General features: G+C 39.0%; 1 protein-coding gene and 1 long non-coding RNA gene across 3 annotated transcripts in view; both read right to left on the minus strand.

Annotated features, from left to right (window-relative positions):
- Positions 1–2,662: 2,662 nt before the first annotated feature.
- On the minus strand, positions 2,663–12,952 carry si:ch211-212d10.2 (uncharacterized protein LOC557710 homolog). Its single transcript, XM_061888218.1, has 3 exons — positions 12,624–12,952; positions 12,124–12,239; positions 2,663–5,190 (listed from the first exon to the last, which is right to left on the minus strand). Exons 1-3 carry the CDS (start codon positions 12,802–12,804, stop codon positions 5,092–5,094), a joined length of 396 nt encoding a protein of 131 aa, XP_061744202.1. The 5' UTR covers positions 12,805–12,952; the 3' UTR covers positions 2,663–5,091.
- A 3,822-nt stretch (positions 12,953–16,774) lies between these two features.
- The window catches only part of LOC133543767 (uncharacterized), a 71,350-nt gene continuing 67,502 nt past the window's right edge, over positions 16,775–20,622 (minus strand). For both annotated transcript variants that reach the window (XR_009804519.1, XR_009804520.1), the window contains one exon: positions 16,775–17,089. This is a non-coding gene — a long non-coding RNA (uncharacterized LOC133543767). The remainder of the gene's footprint in view (positions 17,090–20,622) is intronic.

Genomic DNA, 20,622 nt, shown 5'->3' on the forward strand with positions numbered 1-20,622 from the left:
AGGACAAATATCTCTGCAGGAATCCACCAATCAGGCCTGTGTGACAGAAGTATTTTTTTAGTAAAAAGTTTGCCTGTTTGTACCTAAAAAAACTCTCAGACCATGAGAAACAACATTATCTGGTCTGATGAGAGAATGATTGAACTATTATGCGTGAATGCCAGGCGTCTCGTTTGGAGGAAACCAGCTCATCACCAGGCCAATACCATCTCTACAGTGAAGCATGGTGGTGGCAGCATCATGCTGTGGGGATGGTTTTCAGCGACAGTAACTGGGAGAATCATCAGGATGGGGGAAAGACGAATGCAGCAATGCAAAGAGACATCATGAGTGAAAACCAACACTTCTCATCCAACCTGATGGAGCTTAAGAGGTGCTGCAAAGAGGAATGAGCAAAGAGGAATGGGCGAAACTGCCCAAAGATAGGTGTGCCAAAATTATGGCATTGTATTCAAAAAGACGTGAGGTTGTAATTGCCGCCACAGGTGCATCAACAATTTTGCAAATTAAAAAAAAATAAATAAGAAAATTCACATTGTCAGCATGGGGTACTTACTGGCTGTAGAATGTTGAGGACACAAATGAATGTATTCCATTTTGGAATCAGGCTAAAACACAACAAATTGTGGAAAAGGTGAAGCACTGTCAATACTTTCTGGATGCATTTTAAGTAAGTTCTTGCAAGCAACAGCTATTATATTAAAAGTTGATGTTACTTTGCATATATGAGAATAAGATAAATATCTTGAATCTTAAATGCATGAACACAAAGTTGAACACAATATTCGTTGTAAGTGCAGCAAGAGGAGTAGTACAGTCCTGCAAAAAAAGACCAGAAATGGCCATCTAGTGAGTTTTAAGTGGTGAAATTATGATTGTAATAAAACTGCCCATCAAGCAGCAGAGACACCAACACTTTCGCGACTCGCTGCTGTGCTTCTTTGCCAGGAAATGGAGCTGACCGAATTTATAGCGCCTGCACTCACCACTAAAGATTCAGCGCACAGACAGAAAAACACTAGAGTTTTTAAGTCCCTGGTTCATTTGAATTATGGGGACCTTACCTTCCTGTGGCGTTTTTAAAACTTGCTTTGAATCCCACTGTGTCAGCAGATGGGTTAGAAAAAAGCAGACGGAGACATGTCGGTCCATTGTGAGTGGGCTTAGTGCTATATGACATCAGTACACAGGTCTTTAGTTATTTGGATTTTGATGCCTGCAACATGTGTCAAAAAAGCTGGCACAAGTGGCAAAAAGGTTTGAGAAAGTTGAGGAATGTTCATCAAACACTTATTTGGAACATCTCACAGGTGAACAGGGTAATTGGTAATAGGTGGGTGCCATGATTGGGTATAAAAGCAGCTTCCATGAAATGCTCAGTCATTCGCAAACAATTATAGGGCGAGGGTCGCCACTTTGCGAACTAATGTGTGAGCAAATTGTCGAACAGTTTAAAAACAACATTTCGCAACGAGCTGTTGCAAGGAATTTAGGGATTCACCATCTATGGTCCGTAATATCATCAAAAGGTTCAGTGAATCTGGAGAAATCACTGCACATAAGCAGCATGCCCTTGACCTTCGATACCTCAGGCAGTATTGCATCAAAAGGCGACATCAGTGTGTAAAGGGTATCACTAAATGGGCTCAGGAACATTTCAGAAAACCACTGCCAGTAACTACAGTTTGTCGCTATATCTGTAAGTGCAAGTTAAAACTCTACTATGCAAAGAGAAAAGTCATTTATCAACAACACCCAGAATCGCCGCCGGCTTTGCTGGGCCCAAGCTCATCTAAGATAGACTGATGCAAAGTGTAAAAGTGTTCTGTGATCTGACGAGTCCACATTTCAAATTGTTTTTGAAAACTGTGGCCGTTGTGTCCTCCAGATGAAAGAGGAAAATAACCATCCGGATTGTTTTAGGCGTAAAGTTGAAAAGCCAGCAACTGTGATGCTATGGGGGTGTATTAGTGCCCAAAGCATGGGTAACTTATACATGTGTGAAGGCACCATTAATGCTGAAAGGTACATATAGGTTTTAGAGCAACATATGTAGCCATCCAAGTAACGTCTTTTTCACGGACGCCCCTGCTTATTTCAGCAAGGCAATGCCAAGCTACATTCTGCCGGTGTTACAACAGCGTGGCTTCGTAGTAAAAGAGTGCAGCTCCTAGCTATAGTCCAGACCTGTCTCCCATTGAAAATGTGTGGTGCAATATGAAACGTAAAATACCACAACAGAGACTGTTGAACAACTTAAATTGTACATCAAGCAAGAATGGGAAAGAATTCCACCTGAAATGTTTCAAAAATTGGTCCCTCAAACCTTTACTGAGTGTTGTTAAAAGGAAAGGCCATGTAACACAGTGGTAAAAATGCCCCTGTGACAACTTTTTTTCATTGTGTTGCTGCCATTAAATTGTAAGTTAATGATTATTTGCAAACAAATTTTTGTTTCTCAGTTCGAACATAAAATATATTTTCTTTGCAGTCTTTTCAATTGATTATAAGTTGAAAATAATTTGCAAATCATTGTATTTTGTTTTTTATTTATGATTTACACAACGTGCCAACTTCACTGGTTTTGGGTTTTGTAGTTGTAGCAGACACAGAAAATGTAAACAGTTATAAAGACTGAAAAAAATACACATACAAGTTTTTTTTAATAGTTTGTCTAAGATATTTAATTTACTTGAAGGATTCTTATGTGCTACAATTTTTGGGCGGTTTGATACAATGTCATCTCTAAAAACGGCATGTATGGAGCAAGAAAATCCCAAATAAGATTTTACAAACATTTGCAGTCCATCCACACGTTTGTGTGGATTATCCTTTCCATCCTTTGTAACTGAACTACTGTGTGGAGCAATTTCCCTTGTGGATCATTGAAGTTTGTCTAAGTCTAATATTAGACTAAACTTTTGCGTATCTGAACTAGGGCTGGGCGATATATCGATATACACGATATATCGCGGGTATGTCTCTGTGCGATATAGAAAATTACTATATCGTAATATTCCATTAAACGTTCTCACACAGTTGCTTTAAGCTGCGGGCATTACACTACAGGCTCTTCACACTTCTCCTTGTGTCTCCTTCTCACAGAGTGTAAGCGCACCTTCTTACACACGCCACATACTGTCACGTCATACGTCACATACGTATATGCCCTCGCAGGGCAGAGAGGTGGCAGCATGGGTAATGTTAGCTGTGATGCTAGTGGAGCCGTGCGAGTGGTAATACGAGAGAAAAGAAGATGCGAATCTGGTAACAAATGAAGGAAGAATTCATTCCAGAGAAAAACAGCAGGGGGTCCATCGTCTGGCGGTGGTTCGGCTTCAAGCGGGAATATGTCGAATAGACAACTTCAATTTGTCAAGTGTGGGACACAAGCGTTGTTACCAAAAGTAGCATTACTGCTAATATGTAGCATCAATTAAAAAGTCCCCTGCTAACAACTGTTTAATAAATACAGTCTTGGTCAATTGACTTAGTTGTGATTTCCTTCTCTGCACGAAAGTTTAAAATGAGTATATATTAATGCAGTGTGAACAAGAATGTTTTAATGTAGACACATATAATCATCCTACTGCTGTGATTATATGTATCAAGTGTTAATTCAAGGCTAAGGCAAAATATCAAGATATATATCGTGTATCGCGATATGGCCTAAAAATATTGAGATATTAAAAAAAGGCCATATCGCCCAGCCCTACTCTGAACATATGCAATGCATGGGAGACTAACCCAGAATACAGTAAATACTAACGCTGAGGGTCTAAACTAGGTGAAAATATACCCCAAATATGCGTATATAGCTTGGAGTAGACAGACTGTACCTTGCCCTGGGATAAATCTGGATTCATCAAGAGTATACCTAACTCTGGCTAATACCATGACTGATGCAATCAGGCTTAAAATGTGAGGTAAAAACATGAGGAAGTACAGCATATTGGATTCAGAGTTCAAGTTTTGTCTGAAAAGTGAGCAGCTGGTGTGTTTATATTAAAACAATTTACCGTATTTTTCGGATTATAAATCGCTCCGGAGTATGCGTCGCACCGGCCGAAAATGCATAATAAAGACGGAAAAAAACATATATACTTCGCACGGGAGTATAAGTCCCATTTTTGGGGAAAATTTATTTGATCAAATCCAACACCAAGAATAGACATTTGAAAGGCAATTTAAAATAAATAAATAATAGTGAACAACAGGCTGAATAAGTGTACCTTATATGACGCATAAATAACCAACTGAGAAGGTGCCTGGTACGTTAATGTAACATATTATGGTAAGAGTCATTCAAATAACTATAACATATATAACATGCTATACGTTTACCAAACAATCTGTCACTCCTAATCGAGAAATCCGATGAAATCTTCTTCCTCGATGTCGCTTCTAAACAACTCTGCCAACTCCAAAGGTATGCGCCGCTTCCTCTTGTCGTTTTCTGCTGCATATTTCACTACGTCCATCTTGTAATCTGCAGTACATAATTTCCTGTTCGGTGCCATTTTTGTTCAGCCCTTCTCAGTTTTTATAAATTACCGCCAACGCAGTGGCATATATCATACAGGAGTTAGCATTCCATGACCCACTATGCACTTCTGCCATGACCTTACCCCGCAGAATTCTTATTGGTGGACGTGTATGTGACGATTGCTGACGTGTGTGTGACGATTGCTGACATTTTCTTAGTCTCGTTCGCGAATGAGATAAATAATATCATTTGATATTTTACGGTAATGTGTGAATAATTTCACACATAAGTCGCTCCAGAGTACATGTCGCACCCCCATCCAAACTATGAAAAAAAATGTGATTTATAGTCCGAAAAATACGGTACTGATATTTCCTTAAAACAACTCAGATATGGTCACTGCCTGAGTTCTTTTGCAATCAAAGTACAAAGTCTGAAAAAAAACTGAGAGATAGGACTCAGTAATGTGTTCAGATGGCTAAGATTTGTGGGGAGGGGGTGGAGGGGATGTCTAATAAAAACCCTGAATGTGCTCGCTACTGACTTGACGTCCCGATAATCAAGATACTTGGCGGCGTGACGAAGGTAGATGAAAGTGATGAAGCTCAGGTCTTCTGATGGACAGGAAATGGCTGCAGTGAGAGACAGCTTGCATGCTTCACGTACACGTCACCGTCCTCCAGTTTGACCTCGTGCACTTGTTGCTGAACAAATGGAAACAAAATTAAGTAACATGGGAAACATACAGTAGGTAACCCTGGGCAATTAAACAATTATTCAAATGATAAATCAAATGAACTTGATAATTTTGCAGTCTGTTAAAAGTTCATGTTTGTGTGTGTGTTTGCTTTCATTGTTTCTTGTTTTTAAACAACCACTTCAGCGCGTTTACTCAATTGCAAAATTAAATAAAGACTGAATCCTCTTGTCAATATCCACAATGCTTGTTTCTGTGGGCGGAGGCGGGAATTGTTAGCTATACACACATGATGCACCAACAGAGAGCCTTGCATGCTAGTCGCAACTCGCTAGTGAGAAGCACTGAGAGGTAACTACAATTAGGAGGAAGAAAGATGATTGAAAAAAGAAATTTATATGTGGGAATATTTTGGCTTCAAACGAGTGAGCAAGATGAATCCGCCCATTAACAAATACAAACGAGCAGTATGCCCAATTTGTTGAAAAGTGACAGAAACCAAAAAAAAAAGACAACAAAACACACCACCTGACCTAGTGTTTCAATCTGGAGAAAAACTGCAATTCAAGATGTTCAATATTTATTGTAATGTACATTAAGAGTGGAGTCAATTTTTTTTTCATAGTTTTGTTTTTTGACCTTCCAGTACAATGGCTAAAACAAAAACAACAAATGACTAATAAGAAATCATAGTTCATTGCATAGAAAAAGAACACTTGAAAAAAATACTTAAATTATTATTGTTATTATTATTATTATTATTAGTTCTATATATGGGCAGCACGGTGGTAGAGGGGTTAGTGCGTCTAACTCAAAGGTCTTGAGTAGTCCTGGGTCCTGTGGAGTTTGCATGTCCTCTCCATGACTGCGTGGGTTCCTTCCGGGTACTCCGGCTTCCACATAACTTTCACAGACATGCACCTGGGGATAGGTTGATTGGCAACAATAAAATTGGCCCTAGTGTGTGAATGTGAAAGTTTGTCTATCTGTGTTGGCTCTGCCATGAGGTGGCAACTTGTCCAGGGTGTACCCCGCCTTCCGCCCGATTGTAGCTGAGATAGGCTCCAGCGCCCCCTGCGACCCCGTAGGGAATAAGTGGTAGAAAATGGATGGATGGATAGTTGTATATATTACGATCTGCGATGAGTTGGCGACTTGTCCAGGGTGTACGCCGCCTTCCGCCCGAATGCAGCTGAAATAGGCTACAGCGACCCCCCGAGACCCCAAAAAGGGACAAGCGGTAGAAAATGGATGGATGGATATATTACGATTATATTAGTGTTTAATTTGGTCTCAAAATAATGCTGACAATAAGTTTATCAAGCAATACTTTGTGATGGCCGGTTCTAGGCGGGCATATATGAGGGGGAGGTCAGAAATGTGAAGGGGGTATCGTGTGTACACTTGGCTCCATCATGCTCCAGCACTATTTTTCTGTGCTAATACAATAGTTACATTGCCTTCTTCGTCAAATTTGGCTGTTCGCTACAGCATGGGCCTGATTTACTAAGATCCAAATACCACGCACTGCGTGAGCAGTCTATAAAATTGCCTGTGATTTACTAAAACTGTGTGTAGAATTGTGAAGTGGTGCGGATGGCATTATTTAAATGAGGATTTTGCGTGTATGGGACATCACCACTGAGACACTGCACATTCATTCAAACATGGAGGAAACATCTATTACTTTTTTTATGGGCATTTTAGAAGCAGTAGCACAGTGCATCTACACTGACACCTACAACTTCAATGTCTCACCTAAGGACTAAGATCCAGCTGGTAGCTCTTAACCAAAATAAGGTGGCAATGTAGCAGTTGGAAAAAAATAAAATTTAAATAAATATCCCTCATCCACATTTTAGCAACCATCATAAAATTTACCGGTATCTTAATTCGATGACCTGATTCTTGAACTGAATGTAACTTTAAGTAGGACTTCACACACAATAGTCAATGTTTGCAAAACTGAAAAGTACAGTAGTCGTATGAATAAAACAAAAACATTCTTCTCAAACTAGTTTATCATCAGGTCAGCTGCATCATGCCTCAAAGTTGCTGCATTCAACACTCATCCTCATAGACCAGGGGTGTCAAACTCAAATACAGAGTGGGCCAAAATTGTAAACAAAATCAAGTTTTGTTGGTCGCGGGGGTGTATATTGTAGCGTCCCGGAAGAGTTAGTGGTGCAAGAGATTCTGGGTATTCGTTCTGTTGTGTTTATGTTGTGTTACGGTGCGGATGTTCTCCCGAAATGTGTTTGTCATTTTTGTTTGGTGTGGGTTCACAGTGTGGTGTAACAGTGTTAAAGTTGTTTATACGACCACCCTCAGTGTGACCTGTATGGCTGTTGACCAAGTATGCCTTGAATTCACATGTGTGTGTAGAAGCCGCATATATTACGTGACTGGGCTGGCACGCTGTTTATATGGAGGAAAAGCGGACGTGACGACAGGTTGTAGAGGATGCTAAAAGCAGTACCTTTAAGGCATGTCTCTAATATTGTTGTCCGGGTGGAAATTCGGGAGAATGGTTGCCCCGGGAGATTTTCGGGGGGGGGCACTGAAATTCGGGATTCTCCTGGAAAAATCGGGAGGGTTGGCAAGTATGAAAATTTGCGTTGAGTATGGTGATACAGCGGCACCTCCACTGTATAATACCGGCGGGCCAGCTCTAATGTTAATTTATTATTGCCTCAAGGGCCAAATTAAATTACACGGCGGGCCAAATTCGGCCCGCGGGTCAGAGTTTGACACCCATGTCATAGACAAATCAACTTAACAGCACTGCCTCCAATTTAGACACAGCAATGTTTTTTTCAAGTTGTCTTTTAAAAAGTTGAAGTACCAATGATTGTCTCACACACACATTTGGTTTGGCGAAATTATTCTCTGCATTTGACCCATCACCCTGGATCACCCCCTGGGAGGTGAGGGGAGCAGTGGGCAGTAGCGGTGCCACGCCCAGGAATCATTTTTGGTGATTTGACCCCCAATTCCAACCCTTGATGCTGAATGTCAAGCAGGGAGGTAATGAGTCCAATTTTTAGAGTTTTTGGTATGACCCGGCCGGGGTTTGAAGTCACAACCTACCGATCTCAGAGCGGACACTCTAACCACTAGGCCACTGAGTAGGTACTCGACCAACTAACCAACCAGGAGTCATAAGTTCCCTTGTTCTTTTTAATTCTATTCATTTCATTGTGTTCTCTGACCAGTATGCATGTGGGTGGCTAAACTTTTTCACAGTGGTCCGTGGGCAAAAAAGCAATGTTTACTATACAACGGCACCACGTTTGAGGAAGTTAGCCTCATACCCCCAGATATAAATATACGGTATTCAGGTTCACGATGATCAGTTTCAATAGATGGTAACTCGTTATTAAATCTTTAGATTTTGTTTGTTAAAAAAATTGGCAGCTCAGTTACCATCATTTTACAGTGAAATTTACCGGGGGTTTTACACCAAATTACTGTAAATTGAAAAATTGTACCATTCTTGTATTAACGTTAAAATTCTAGTGACTGAACTGCCAGTTTTTTTTACAGTACATTACTTTAAATTGAAAAACTGTACCACTGTTGTTTTTATGTTAAAATTCTAGTGACTGAACTGCCCTTTTTTTTTTTACTGTAAAATCACTATATATACCGTACAGGCCAAAAGTTTGGACACACCTTCTCCTCATTCAATGCGTTTCTTTATTTTCATGACTATTTACATTGTAGATTGTCACTGAAGGCATCAAAACTATGAATGAACACATGTGGAGTTATGTACTTATGTACTTAACAAAAAAATTGAAATAACTGAAAACATGTTTTATATACTGGTTTCTTCGAAATAGCCACCCTTTGCTCTGATTACTGCTTTGCACATTCTTGGCTTTCTCTCAATGAGCTTCAAGCACACCTGTGAAGTGAAAACTATTTCAGGTGACTACCTCTTGAATCTCATCGAGAGAATGCCAAAAGTGTGCAAAAAAGTCATTAGAGCAGAGATTGGCTATTTTGAAGAAACTACAATAAAAAACATGTTTTTGGTCATTTCACCTAGACACACACGCACGCACGCACGCACGCACGCACGCACGCACGCACGCACGCACGCACGCACGCACGCACGCACGCACGCACGCACGCACGCACGCACGCACGCACGCACGCACGCACACACACACACACACACACACACACACACACACACACACACACACACACACACACACACACACACACACACACACACACACACACACACACACACACACACACACACACACACACACACACACACACACACACACACACACACTTTATTTTGGTGTTGTTTTTTAAAGACAAAGCTTTGAGTTATTATTAGTTGATGTCAACTGTTAGTTTTTTTGTCATTGTACTTCTTGCTGTTTTCTCAAATTTTGCTGGTATTTTTAGGGGGAATGTGCCCAGGGCCAATGACAAATGTGTCACAGACCACAGATCCCTGCGCCACACTTTGGGCACCCAAGCTGTAGAAGCTAACTGTTTGTGGCCACTATAGTCATGGTTGTCTTGCGTCAGCGCCGGAAGTAGTAAAAACCGCTGTTCACTTGTCGAGTTTACCTGTGTGATAAAGAAGGGATAACCTGGGAAGTACTTCTTTGCCGCCGCCTTGTTTTATCAAATATTACTGTCTTTGCACATGTCACTGTTTACTTTTGTATATATAAATCATCACAAAATCTGTACTTTGGAGAAATGTTCACGGACACCAGAATTTGGCTTGTTAGCTTTCTGTTGCAGGCGAGCAATGATGGTAGGTTGAGGGAACAGTTGTTTGATGTTGGATGCTAGAAAATATTCGATGCTTTGCAACAATCAGTCTTAATGCATTGTAGCAGCACCATGATTTTTCTGCACGTCATGCCATGCAGTTTGCAATGTTGTGTATTTTTCTATAAATGGCTCTTTGTTAAAAAAGTGTGAACACCCTATTTTATGTTAGTACTACTGTAGCTTGTGAGCAAGAAAGTCACATTTTACCAGCAACATCATGCTAGGTTTACATTTTTTGCTGAAGATAAACAGTGAGATCAAACCTAAATCTCCTTCATCTGTAGCTGACTGACTGATAAAGGAATACCTTTTTTAAAAGTTTGTAGCAACAGCCGGCTTTGAGTCTATAATTTAATTTATACACAGAGCAAGCTCATCTTTATATCATATAGAGTAGTGATTCTTAAACTGTGGTAAGTAGGCTCTATGTGGTGGTACGTCAAAGAAAAATTTGAATAAAAGTAGTGTTTTATTTTACTGTACTCAAACTAGGGTTGTACGGTATACCAGTCCTAGTATCGTACTGTATTAGTAATCAATTTTTACAGCTTGTCCCTCATAATTTTGACAAAATTATAGAATGAGAAATTACACAATACGTTACTGCATACATCAGCAGACTACTTAGAGTCTGTGTTTGTTTACTTACTACTAAAAGACAAGTTGTCTTGTATGTTCACTATTTTATTTAAGAACAAAATTGTTCTTCAGTTGCCATAAGAAACATATGCTTAAGGTACCATACGATTTTTTGTTAAAATAAAGCCGGTAAATAAATTTTTGTGGTCCCCTTTATTTAGAGGCCTACTGAAACCCACTAGTTCCGACCACGCAATCTGATAGTTTATATATCAATGATGAAATCTTAACATTGCAACACATGCCAATACGGCCGGTTGAGTTTACTAAATTACAATTTTAAATTTCCCGCTGAGTTTCCTGTTGAAAACGTCGCGGAATGATGACGCGTATGATGACGCGTTTTTGTGACGTTATTGGTTGGAGGGGACATTTTAGCCCAGCACCATTTACGGCTAAAAGTGTTCTCTTTTCATCGCGCAATTACACATTATTTTGGACATTTGTGTTGCTGAATCTTTTGCAATTTGTTCAATTAATAATGGAGACTATAAAGAATAATGCTGTTGGTGAAAAGCGGTAGATTGCAGCTGCCTTTAGCAACCGAAACACAGCCGGTGTTTCTTTGTTTGTTGTGAAGCTTTAGCACAGAGCGGTCAAGCGAACATGTTTCTCTACGTCAACCAGCAAGTTTTTTTGATGGGAAAATTGTGATAATAAGTCGGCTGTTACCGGAGACTTAAGTGGATTATGCGACTTCATCCTGAAGCTCAAAAAGGCAGCTGTGATCTTGGCTCCTCGGCTTCTCTCAGAGACACTGGCGTTCACCGCAGCCATCCGACTTTCAGGTATGACTTTATAATCTCACTAAAATACTATTAACACAATAAGCAGCGAAAGGGATTTTCCAGAATTATCCTATTAAATATGTCTAATTACATCTGAAACGCTCCCTTTGCTGCCGCCTGGAGCTGTCGCCTTTTCCTTTTTTCTTTTTTTTTGTGCTTCACTCTAACTTTCCTCATCCACGAATCTTTCATCCTCACTCAAATTAATGGGGAAATCGTCCGAATTGCTCTTACTGCTGGTGGCTCACATTATAAACAATGTGAGGATTTGAGGAGCCCTCACACCGGTGACATCACGCGCACATCGTCTGCTACTTCCTGTACAGGCAAGGCTTTTTTATTAGCGACCAAAAGTTGCGAACTTTATCGTCGATGTCCTCTACTAAATCCTTTCAGCAAAAATAAGGCAATATCGCGAAATTATCAAGTATGACACATAGAATGGACCTGCTATCTCTGTTTAAAAAAGAAAATCTCATTTCAGTAGGCCTTTAGAAATGTATTGAAAAGTATCGAAATACATTTTGGTACCGGTACCAAAATATTGGTATCAGGACAACCCTAATTTAAACATAGTGTTACTGTTCAAACTGTGTGTAATGTTAAATTGGCCAAAATATTATTCATATTATTTCAATAAATATGAGGGACATCTAAGTCCAACTTTGATCGACCGTGTGCTTAAGTCAAAGGGAACTGACCTTTAGTGATGTCCCTGACAACCCAGTCCTGAGTTCAAAGTCGTAGTCATGCCATGGACAGAAGACACGCAGGATCCCATCAGCTTCCTCAATGTCGCCCTCACATAAAGGACCTCCTGAAATGTCACATTGTTATTTTTATGCTACGTTTCAAGGAGCTTTTACTTTGAAATGCCGACTCAGCACGGACTCATATACTCTGGCTTTGTATCATGATGTGGTTTGGTATTTGTCAGAGTGCAGCTGAAACATATACTTGAGTTTTAATATGCAGTATTCAAATGCAAATGATCGTTAAATGATAACGTCAAGCCAGATGTCAGATTTTATTTTGAAATCGTCATTGACAGGTTTTTTTTTTTTTTTTTTTTTTACCGTAATGCGGGATGTAAGCACGCACTATAAATCAACTTAGCGTTATTCGAAGTGGTGGCTGGCTTGACTGCGAGGAATACATCACAGTCTGGTTTAAAAAAATGTCTGATTTGAAGGAGCTTTACCGGCGTGTGGACAGCGGGCGTCCATGGCGAAGAACTCCCCTTTCGCGAAGAAGAGGCACACGTCCGACTGAGGGCCGAGGGGAGAGTACATCAGTCGGCATCTCTTCCTGGAGAGCTCCGAGGCAGCGCCGATGTGTCGCCATGCGACGCTGCGCTCTTTATCGGCGGGGAATGACGCCATTAAAAAACAGCCTCGCTAGGTTTTATAAGGTCGAAATCTCCCACTTATCTCTATTTCCATAACAAATGTGTTCTTAGTTCTTTTACGAGGCTAGCATAGTGGTCGGGGGTGTCACGTGACAGGAGTTCTCACACATGAACGCGCAATGTGCGCGTACTCATTTCCCGGGCATCCCTGCTTGGATGTTTGTTTACATGCTACAGTATCATAAAATGTTCAAATAAAACATGGCTACGAAGTAAACACAACGGTGTTGCTATGCCATGGAATAGCGAAAAATCAGAAAATGTGATGAAAATAAATAAAAAAATAAATGCATAATTTGAGAACAATGTCAAAATGGTATGACGCAAAATGTCTAAATTTCTCAATAATATGTTTTCGGGAAAAAAAATATATGTACTGCAAAGACAAATTACGGCTACACTCAAAAGACGAAAACATGATTTGAGAAGTAGTTAAAATTTTATGTTGATATGAGTTTCCATATGAGTTGGGGAATTGTGTTAGATGTAAATATAAACGGAATAGAATGATTTGCAAATCATTTTCAACCCATATTCAATTGAATAGGCTACAAAGACAACATATTTGATGTTCAAATTGATAAACATTTTTTTTTGCAAATAATCATTAACTTTAGAATTTTATGCCAGCAACACGTGACAAAGAAGTTGGGAAAGGTGGCAATAAATACTGATAAAAATGAAGAATGCTAATCAAACACTTATATGGAACATCCTACAGGTGTGCAGGCTTATTGGGAACAGTTGGGTGCCATGATTGGGTATAAAAGCAGCTTCCATAAAATGCTAAGTAATTCACAACCAAGGATGGGTGAGGGTCATGACATTGTAAGCAAATTGTCAAACAGTTTTAGAACAACATTTCTCAACGAGCTATTGCAAGGAATTTAGGGATTTTACCATCTAAACGTTCAGAGAATCCAGAGAAGTCACTGCACATAAGTGATGATATTACGGACTTTTGATCCCTCAGGCGGTACTGCATCAAAAACCGACATCAGTGTGTAAAGGATATCACCACATGGGCTCAGGAACACTTCATAAAACCACTGTCAGTAACTACAGTTGGTCGCTACATCTGTAAGTGCAAGTTAAAACTGTACTATGCAAAGCCAAACCCATTTATCAACAATATTCTGAAACGCCACTGGCTTGGCTGGGCCTGAGCTCACCTAAGATGGACTGATGCAAAGTGGAAAGGTGTTCTGTGGTCTGACGAGTCCACATTTCAAATTATATTTGGAAACAGAGGATGTGGTGTCCTCCGGAACAAAGAGGAAAATAACCATTCAGATTGTTATTGGCGCAAAGTTCAAAAGCCAGCATCTGTGATGGTATGTGGGTGTATTAGTGCCCAAGGCATGTATAATTTACAGCTCTGTGAAGGCACCATTAATGCTGAAAGGTCCATACAGATTTTGGAGCAACATATGTTGTCATGCAAGCAACGTTATCATGAACGCCCCTGCTTATTTCAGCAAGTGTTACAACAGCGTGGCTTTGTAAAAAAAGAGTGCGGGTACTTTCCTGGCCCGCCTGCAGTCCAGACCTGTCTCCCATCGAAAATGTGTGGCGTATTATGAAGCGTGAAATACGACAGTGGAGACCCCGGACAGTTGAAGCTCTACATAAAACAAGAATGGAAAATAATTTCAATTTCAAAGTTTCAACAATTGGTTTCTTCAGTTCCCAAACGTTTATTGAGTGTTGTTAAAAGAAAAGGTGATGTAACACAGTGGTGAAAATGCCCTTTCCCAACTACTTTGGCACGTGTTGCAGCCATGAAATTCTAAGTTAATTATTTTTTGCAAAAAAAAAAAATTAAGTTTATGAGTTTGAACATCAAATATCTTGTCTTTGTAGTGCATTCAATTGAACATGGGTTGAAAAGGATTTGCAAATCATTGTATTCCGTTTATATATACATCTAACACAATTTCCCAACTCATGGAAACTGGGTATATATATATATATATATATATATATATATATATATATATATATATATATATATATATATATATATATATATATATATATATAGATTAGGGGTGTGGGAAAAAATCAATTCGAATTTGAATCGCGTTTCTCACGTTGTGCGATTCAGAATCGATTTTCATTTTTAATTTTTTTTTCATTAATCCAACAAAACAATACCACAACAATGCAATCCAATTCTAAAACCAAACCTGACCCAGCAACACTCAAAACTGTAATAAACAGAGCAATTTAGGAGACACAAACATGACACAGAACAAACCAAAAGTAGTGAAAAAAAAATTAATATTATCAACAACAGTATCAATATTAGTTATAATTTCAGCATAGCAGTGATTAAAAATCCCTCATTGACATTATCATTGGTGGCTTACACTTGCATTGGATCTCAAAAGCTTGACAACACACTGTGTGCAATATTTTCACAAAGATAAAATAAGTCATATTTTTGGTTCGTTTGATAGTTAAAACAAATTTACATTATTTCAATCAGTTGATAAATTGTAAAAGCTTTTAAAAAAAAACTACTACTCTGCTTGCATGTCAGCAGCCTGGGGTTGATCCTGCTGAAATCCTATGTATTGAATGAATACAGAATCGTTTTGAATCAGAAAAATATCGTTTTTGAATCGAGAATTGTGTTGAATCGGAAAAAATCGATATATAATTGAATCACGACCCCAAGAATCGATATTGAATCGAATCGTGGGACACCCAAAGATTAGCAGCCCTAATATATATATATATATATATATATATATATATATATATATATATATATATACACCCATCCATCCGTCCATTTTCTACCGCTTAATCCCTTTTTGGGTCACGGGAGGTGCTGGCGCCTATCCCAGCTACAGTCGGGCGGAAGGCGGCGTAAACCCTGGACAAGTCGCCACCTCATCGCAGGGCCAACACAGATAGACAGACACCATTCACACTCACATTCACACACTAGGGACCATTTAGTATTGCCAATCATTCTATATATATATATATATATATATATATATATATATATATATATATATATATATATATATATATATATATATAGTCAAGGTTACTGTGGTTCATCCGTTATACATTGCTCAATACCGGGGTAGAGCGGAATATACGTTAAGTCAGGTAAATACACAGAGGCTATTTCATCCCTACAAGCCTGTTTTGCAGGTTCCCTGCTTTTTAGGGGATTTTATTATATATTCTATTATAAAATCCCCTGTTTCGCAGGTTTCCCTGCTCTTCAGAGGATTTTATTATACATGCATCTATTTTGTACCGTTTATACCTTTCTGGGTTGCGGGGGGTGCTGGAGCCTATGTTATTATAAAATCCCCTGAAGAGCAGGGAAACCTGCGAAACAGGCTTGTAGGGATGAAATAACCTCTGTGTTGTTTCCTGACCTGACATATATTTTACAGCCCGGCCCTCGGCTAAATTTTTTTAAACAAATGTGGCCCCTGAGTCAAAAAGTTTGGGGAACCCTGTTCTATAATTTCAATGGAACACATACGATGTTGGTGTTCTTTACTTGCGTCATATTGCAGTCCACAAGTATCTCTTATATGTGACTGCCATCTACTGGTCACAGTTATCATTACACCATGTACCGAATAAAATTGCTTCAAGGTCAGTAAGCAAAACCAGAATTATTCCGTACTTTAGGCGCACCGGGTTATAAGGTGCACTGTCGATTTTTGAGCCAAAAAAAAAAAGGATTTTAAGTGCGCCTTATAGACCGGAAAATACGGAACATATTTGTGTAATTCATTGTGGACCTCAGGCTGTCTTGTATCAAAATAACCAGAGCTACTCAAAACAAGCCACAAAATCAGGAATAACAGGACATAGACATGTGTACAGTAAACATGATTGAGCAAGGATGAAACAGCTGAGGACAGCGGATACATGGCCAACATGTATTATTATTATTATTTAATAGATATCTTTTTCAGAAGTCTGAGATGTGTGTCCAATATAAGCTCATTATAATGATAAATAGATAGAGACCCACTCCTGCACTTCGGGGAAACAGCTGGTGTAGAAATCAAAACAAGCAGCAGCCAAAATAGTCGCACGCCAAACATTGGTCAACGACCCAAACGTTTGGGCCTGCTGTTGCTCCTCTGAAGTGCACATGTTGCATTATTACCCCCAGACAGACCCTTCCTGTCCCTCTGTGGAGGTCAGTCTATGACACCGTCTCCCTCTGAAGGCTTTCTCTGTGGCCTGCTTGGAGAAACTGGACCGGATCCCTAAAGAGCGAGGTACATCAGAAAACAATAGTTGTTGAAAAGTAATTACACTGTGAAAACTGAAATTTAAGTAAGATTAAATATCTCAAATAAGGGTGATATTTCCTTATTTTCTGTCTGATAAGATAATTCTTCTCATTAAGCAGATTTTTTTGTTAGTGTTTTACTTGTTTTAACTGTTTTGGTCCTAAATGATCTCAGTAAGATATTGCAGCTTATTGCTTAGATTTGATGACTTATATTGAATAAAAAATGCTTGAAACCAGAATATCAACTGTTGCAAAGCTGTGTCAACACAAGTATAAAACTACTTTTTTAAAGTACTCAATTCTTATTTCAAGCATGAAAAAAAAAAAAAAAATCATTACTTTGACATAATTAAACCGGACGCCAGTTTTATTTTCAATGAAACAACAGAAAATAATTACCATATTTTTCGAAGCATAAGTCGCACCTGCCGAAAATGCACAATAAAGAAGGAAAAAAAGAAACCATATATAAGTCGCACTGGAGTATAAGTCGCATTTTGGGGGAAATTTATTTGATAAAACCCAACACCAAGAATAGGCATTTGAAAGTCAATTTAAAATAAATAAAGAAAAGTGAACAACAGGCTGAATAAGTGTACGTTATATGATGCATAAATAACCAACTGAGAAGGTGCCTGGTATGTTAACGTAACATATTATGGTAAGAGTCATTCAAATAACTATAACATATAGAACATGCTATACCTTTACCAAACAATCTGTCACTCCTAATTGCTAAATCCCATGAAATCTTATACGTCTAGTCTCTTACGTGAATGAGCTAAATAATATTTGATATTTTATGGTAATGTGTTAATAATTTCACACATAAGTCGCTCCTGTTTATAAGTCGCACCCCTGGCCGAACTAAGAAAAAACCTGCGACTTATAGTCCGAAAAATACGGTACTCATATAGTAGTACAGTTGGACAGTTAATATTTTAACATTGAATATGTAACATGTCTAGCCATTTTGAAATTAAATGGTTCATGCACATTCAGATAAATTCTTCAAAATTACAATTAAAACATTTTTGGCTGGGGGCCGGGCTGTATATATGCACACTAATTGACTGAAAGAGTACGCACTTGGTGCGATGATGTTATGTTATCGATGAAAAAAAAGGCATTTTTAGACCTTATGATTTGCCTGAGCGGCTAGGAGACCCCGAGAGTAACAAGTGGTCGCCTTTCCATTAAGAACAATAAATTAGGTTTTAGTATACTGTATTTTTTGGACTATAAGTCGCAGTTTTTTTCATAGTTTGGCCCGGGGTGCGACTTATACTCCGGAGCGACTTATGTGAAATTATTAACACATTACCGTAAAATATCAAATAATATTATTTAGCGCATTCGCGGAAGAGACAAAGAACATTTCAGCAATCGTCACATACACGCCAGCCAATAAGAATTCGGCGGGGAAGGGTCATGGCAGAAGTGCATTGTGGGTCATGGAATGCAAACTGCTATATGCTACTGCCGTAGCTATTTAAATGGATCATTTCAACATTGGCGGTATCTTATAAAAACTGAGAAGGGCTGAACAAAAATGGCACCTAAAAAGAAAAACATGTACTGCAGATTACAAGCTGGACGTAGTGAAATATGCAGCAGAAAACGACAAGAGGAAGCGGTGCATACCTTTGGAGTTGGCAGAGTTGTTTAGAAGCGACATCGAGGAAGAAGATTTCATGGGATTTATCGATTAGGAGTGACAGATTGTTTGGTAAACGTATAGCGTGTTTTATATGTTATAGTTATTTGAATGACTCTTACCATAATATGTTACATTAACATACCAGGCACCTTCTCAGTTGGTTATTTATGCGTCATATAACGTACACTTATTCAGCCTGTTGTTCACTATTCTTTATTTATTTTAAATTGCCTTCCAAATGTCTATTCTTGGTGTTGGGTTTTATCAAATAAATTTCCCCCAAAAATGCGACCTATACTCCAGTACGAAGTATATATGTTTTTTTCCTTTTTTATTATGCATTTTCGGCCGGTGCAACGTATATTCCAGAGCGATTTATAATCTGAAAAATACGGTAAATTTGCTGGTAATGCCAAGCGCATATCATTATGTCAAGATAATGGCACTAGCATTAACTTAATTTAAGGAACATTTTCAACATATTGAGCAAAAAGGTCTCATTTTTTTTCTACCAAGAAAAGTGCACTTGTTATTAGTGAGAATATACTTATTTTAAGTATTTTTGGGTTCAATGAGGTTAGCTAATTTTACTTGTTTGGGAAAGTTTTGACAAGCCAAATTTTCTTGTTCTTTTGGCAGATAATTTTGCTTAGTTCAAATAAAATACCCCTAATTTTTGTATTTTTTTTTCTTGTTTTTGAACACTCCTTTTTTGCAGTGTATGCGTTTCACCAAAATAAAGCCCGTTATTGTTCTGTTGATGGCAGCCTTTAACTTTCCACTGCACCGCTTAACATCACAAGCTGTTTTGGAGCGCCGCGTCTCAGCTGGCGTTCCTGTTGAAACTCACTGTCAAAGGCGTCACGCCTCCTTTGAATGGGGAAACATTTTTCCAAATAATCGTTGACTCGGTAGATCAAAACTGACTCTAGGAATATGCTGCTTATTGAAAGAAACGGGTCATGTGGGACACATTGAAGAAATTCAATGACAGGCACAGTATATCCTGTTCTGCATTTCAAAGTAAAGCCTGTAAACTTTTTTTTTGACCCCTCTTTGGACTCATGTTTTTGCTGTAAGTACTTGAAACGACAGAGTGTTCTTGTCATAGAGGATCTTTGACTAATGTTTGTCATGGCCTGCGCCTACAGGTCATGTCCTATTTAGGTTCCTGTTATAGTTCTCTTAAGTTCAGTTTCAGCACACCTTAATTATCTTTGGTTGCTAGGGGCGCTGATTTAAACACATCGGCCCTTGTTGGTTGATTGGAATACGCACCTTTGCCCATTCGCAGCCATGCCCGACATTTAAAGTGAGAACATTTCCTCTTCTTCTTGTTAAAAACATAAATACCTTGCTCATTTTGCAAAGGGGACCTTGTTTTTAGGGCAGAACATCTCTGATACACAAACATTTAAAGCGAAGGCATGACATCGGGCGTCTGGAGGGACTCAACCTCAATAAGAGCTTTAGCTTGTACCTTGCTAGCTAGTAGCAGCAAGTGTGATAAAAAGTTGTGTGAAAAATAACTTTAACTATCAATTTTGCCAAAGTCAGCCAGCTAAACGTTGTATAAGTCAATTCATTAAACAAACATTCAAATCTTTGATTTGACTCCCTTGAATGGCCTTGACGCTAGGACCAGGCTGTTCTGAAAAACACCCCCGAGGACACCTCAATGATGGACGCGTTTGACCTCCCTCCCTTCTCAACAACACCTGGAGTCTGACTTTTTCAGTTCGGCCTCAGTCTACAAAAAAATTACACCATCACACCCAAAACAATTGGACACACACGCACACAACTCCCCTCCCCCACCCCACGCCTTTACCATGCTTGTTTTT

The sequence above is a fragment of the Nerophis ophidion genome, linkage group LG26, assembly GCF_033978795.1.
Source record: "Nerophis ophidion isolate RoL-2023_Sa linkage group LG26, RoL_Noph_v1.0, whole genome shotgun sequence".
In the NCBI taxonomy this organism is placed as follows: Eukaryota; Metazoa; Chordata; class Actinopteri; order Syngnathiformes; family Syngnathidae; genus Nerophis; species Nerophis ophidion.

Excerpts from the sequence above, each read along its gene's own strand:
- si:ch211-212d10.2 (XM_061888218.1), bottom strand. The coding sequence starts at position 12,804 with ATGGCGTCATTCCCCGCCGATAAAGAGCGCAGCGTCGCATGGCGACAC. Across the intron at positions 12,240-12,623 it reads CGCCCGCTGTCCACACGCCG|GAGGTCCTTTATGTGAGGGC; the intron begins GTAAAGCTCCTT and ends GTGACATTTCAG. Across the intron at positions 5,191-12,123 it reads TGTCAGGGACATCACTAAAG|CAACAAGTGCACGAGGTCAA; the intron begins GTCAGTTCCCTT and ends CCATTTGTTCAG.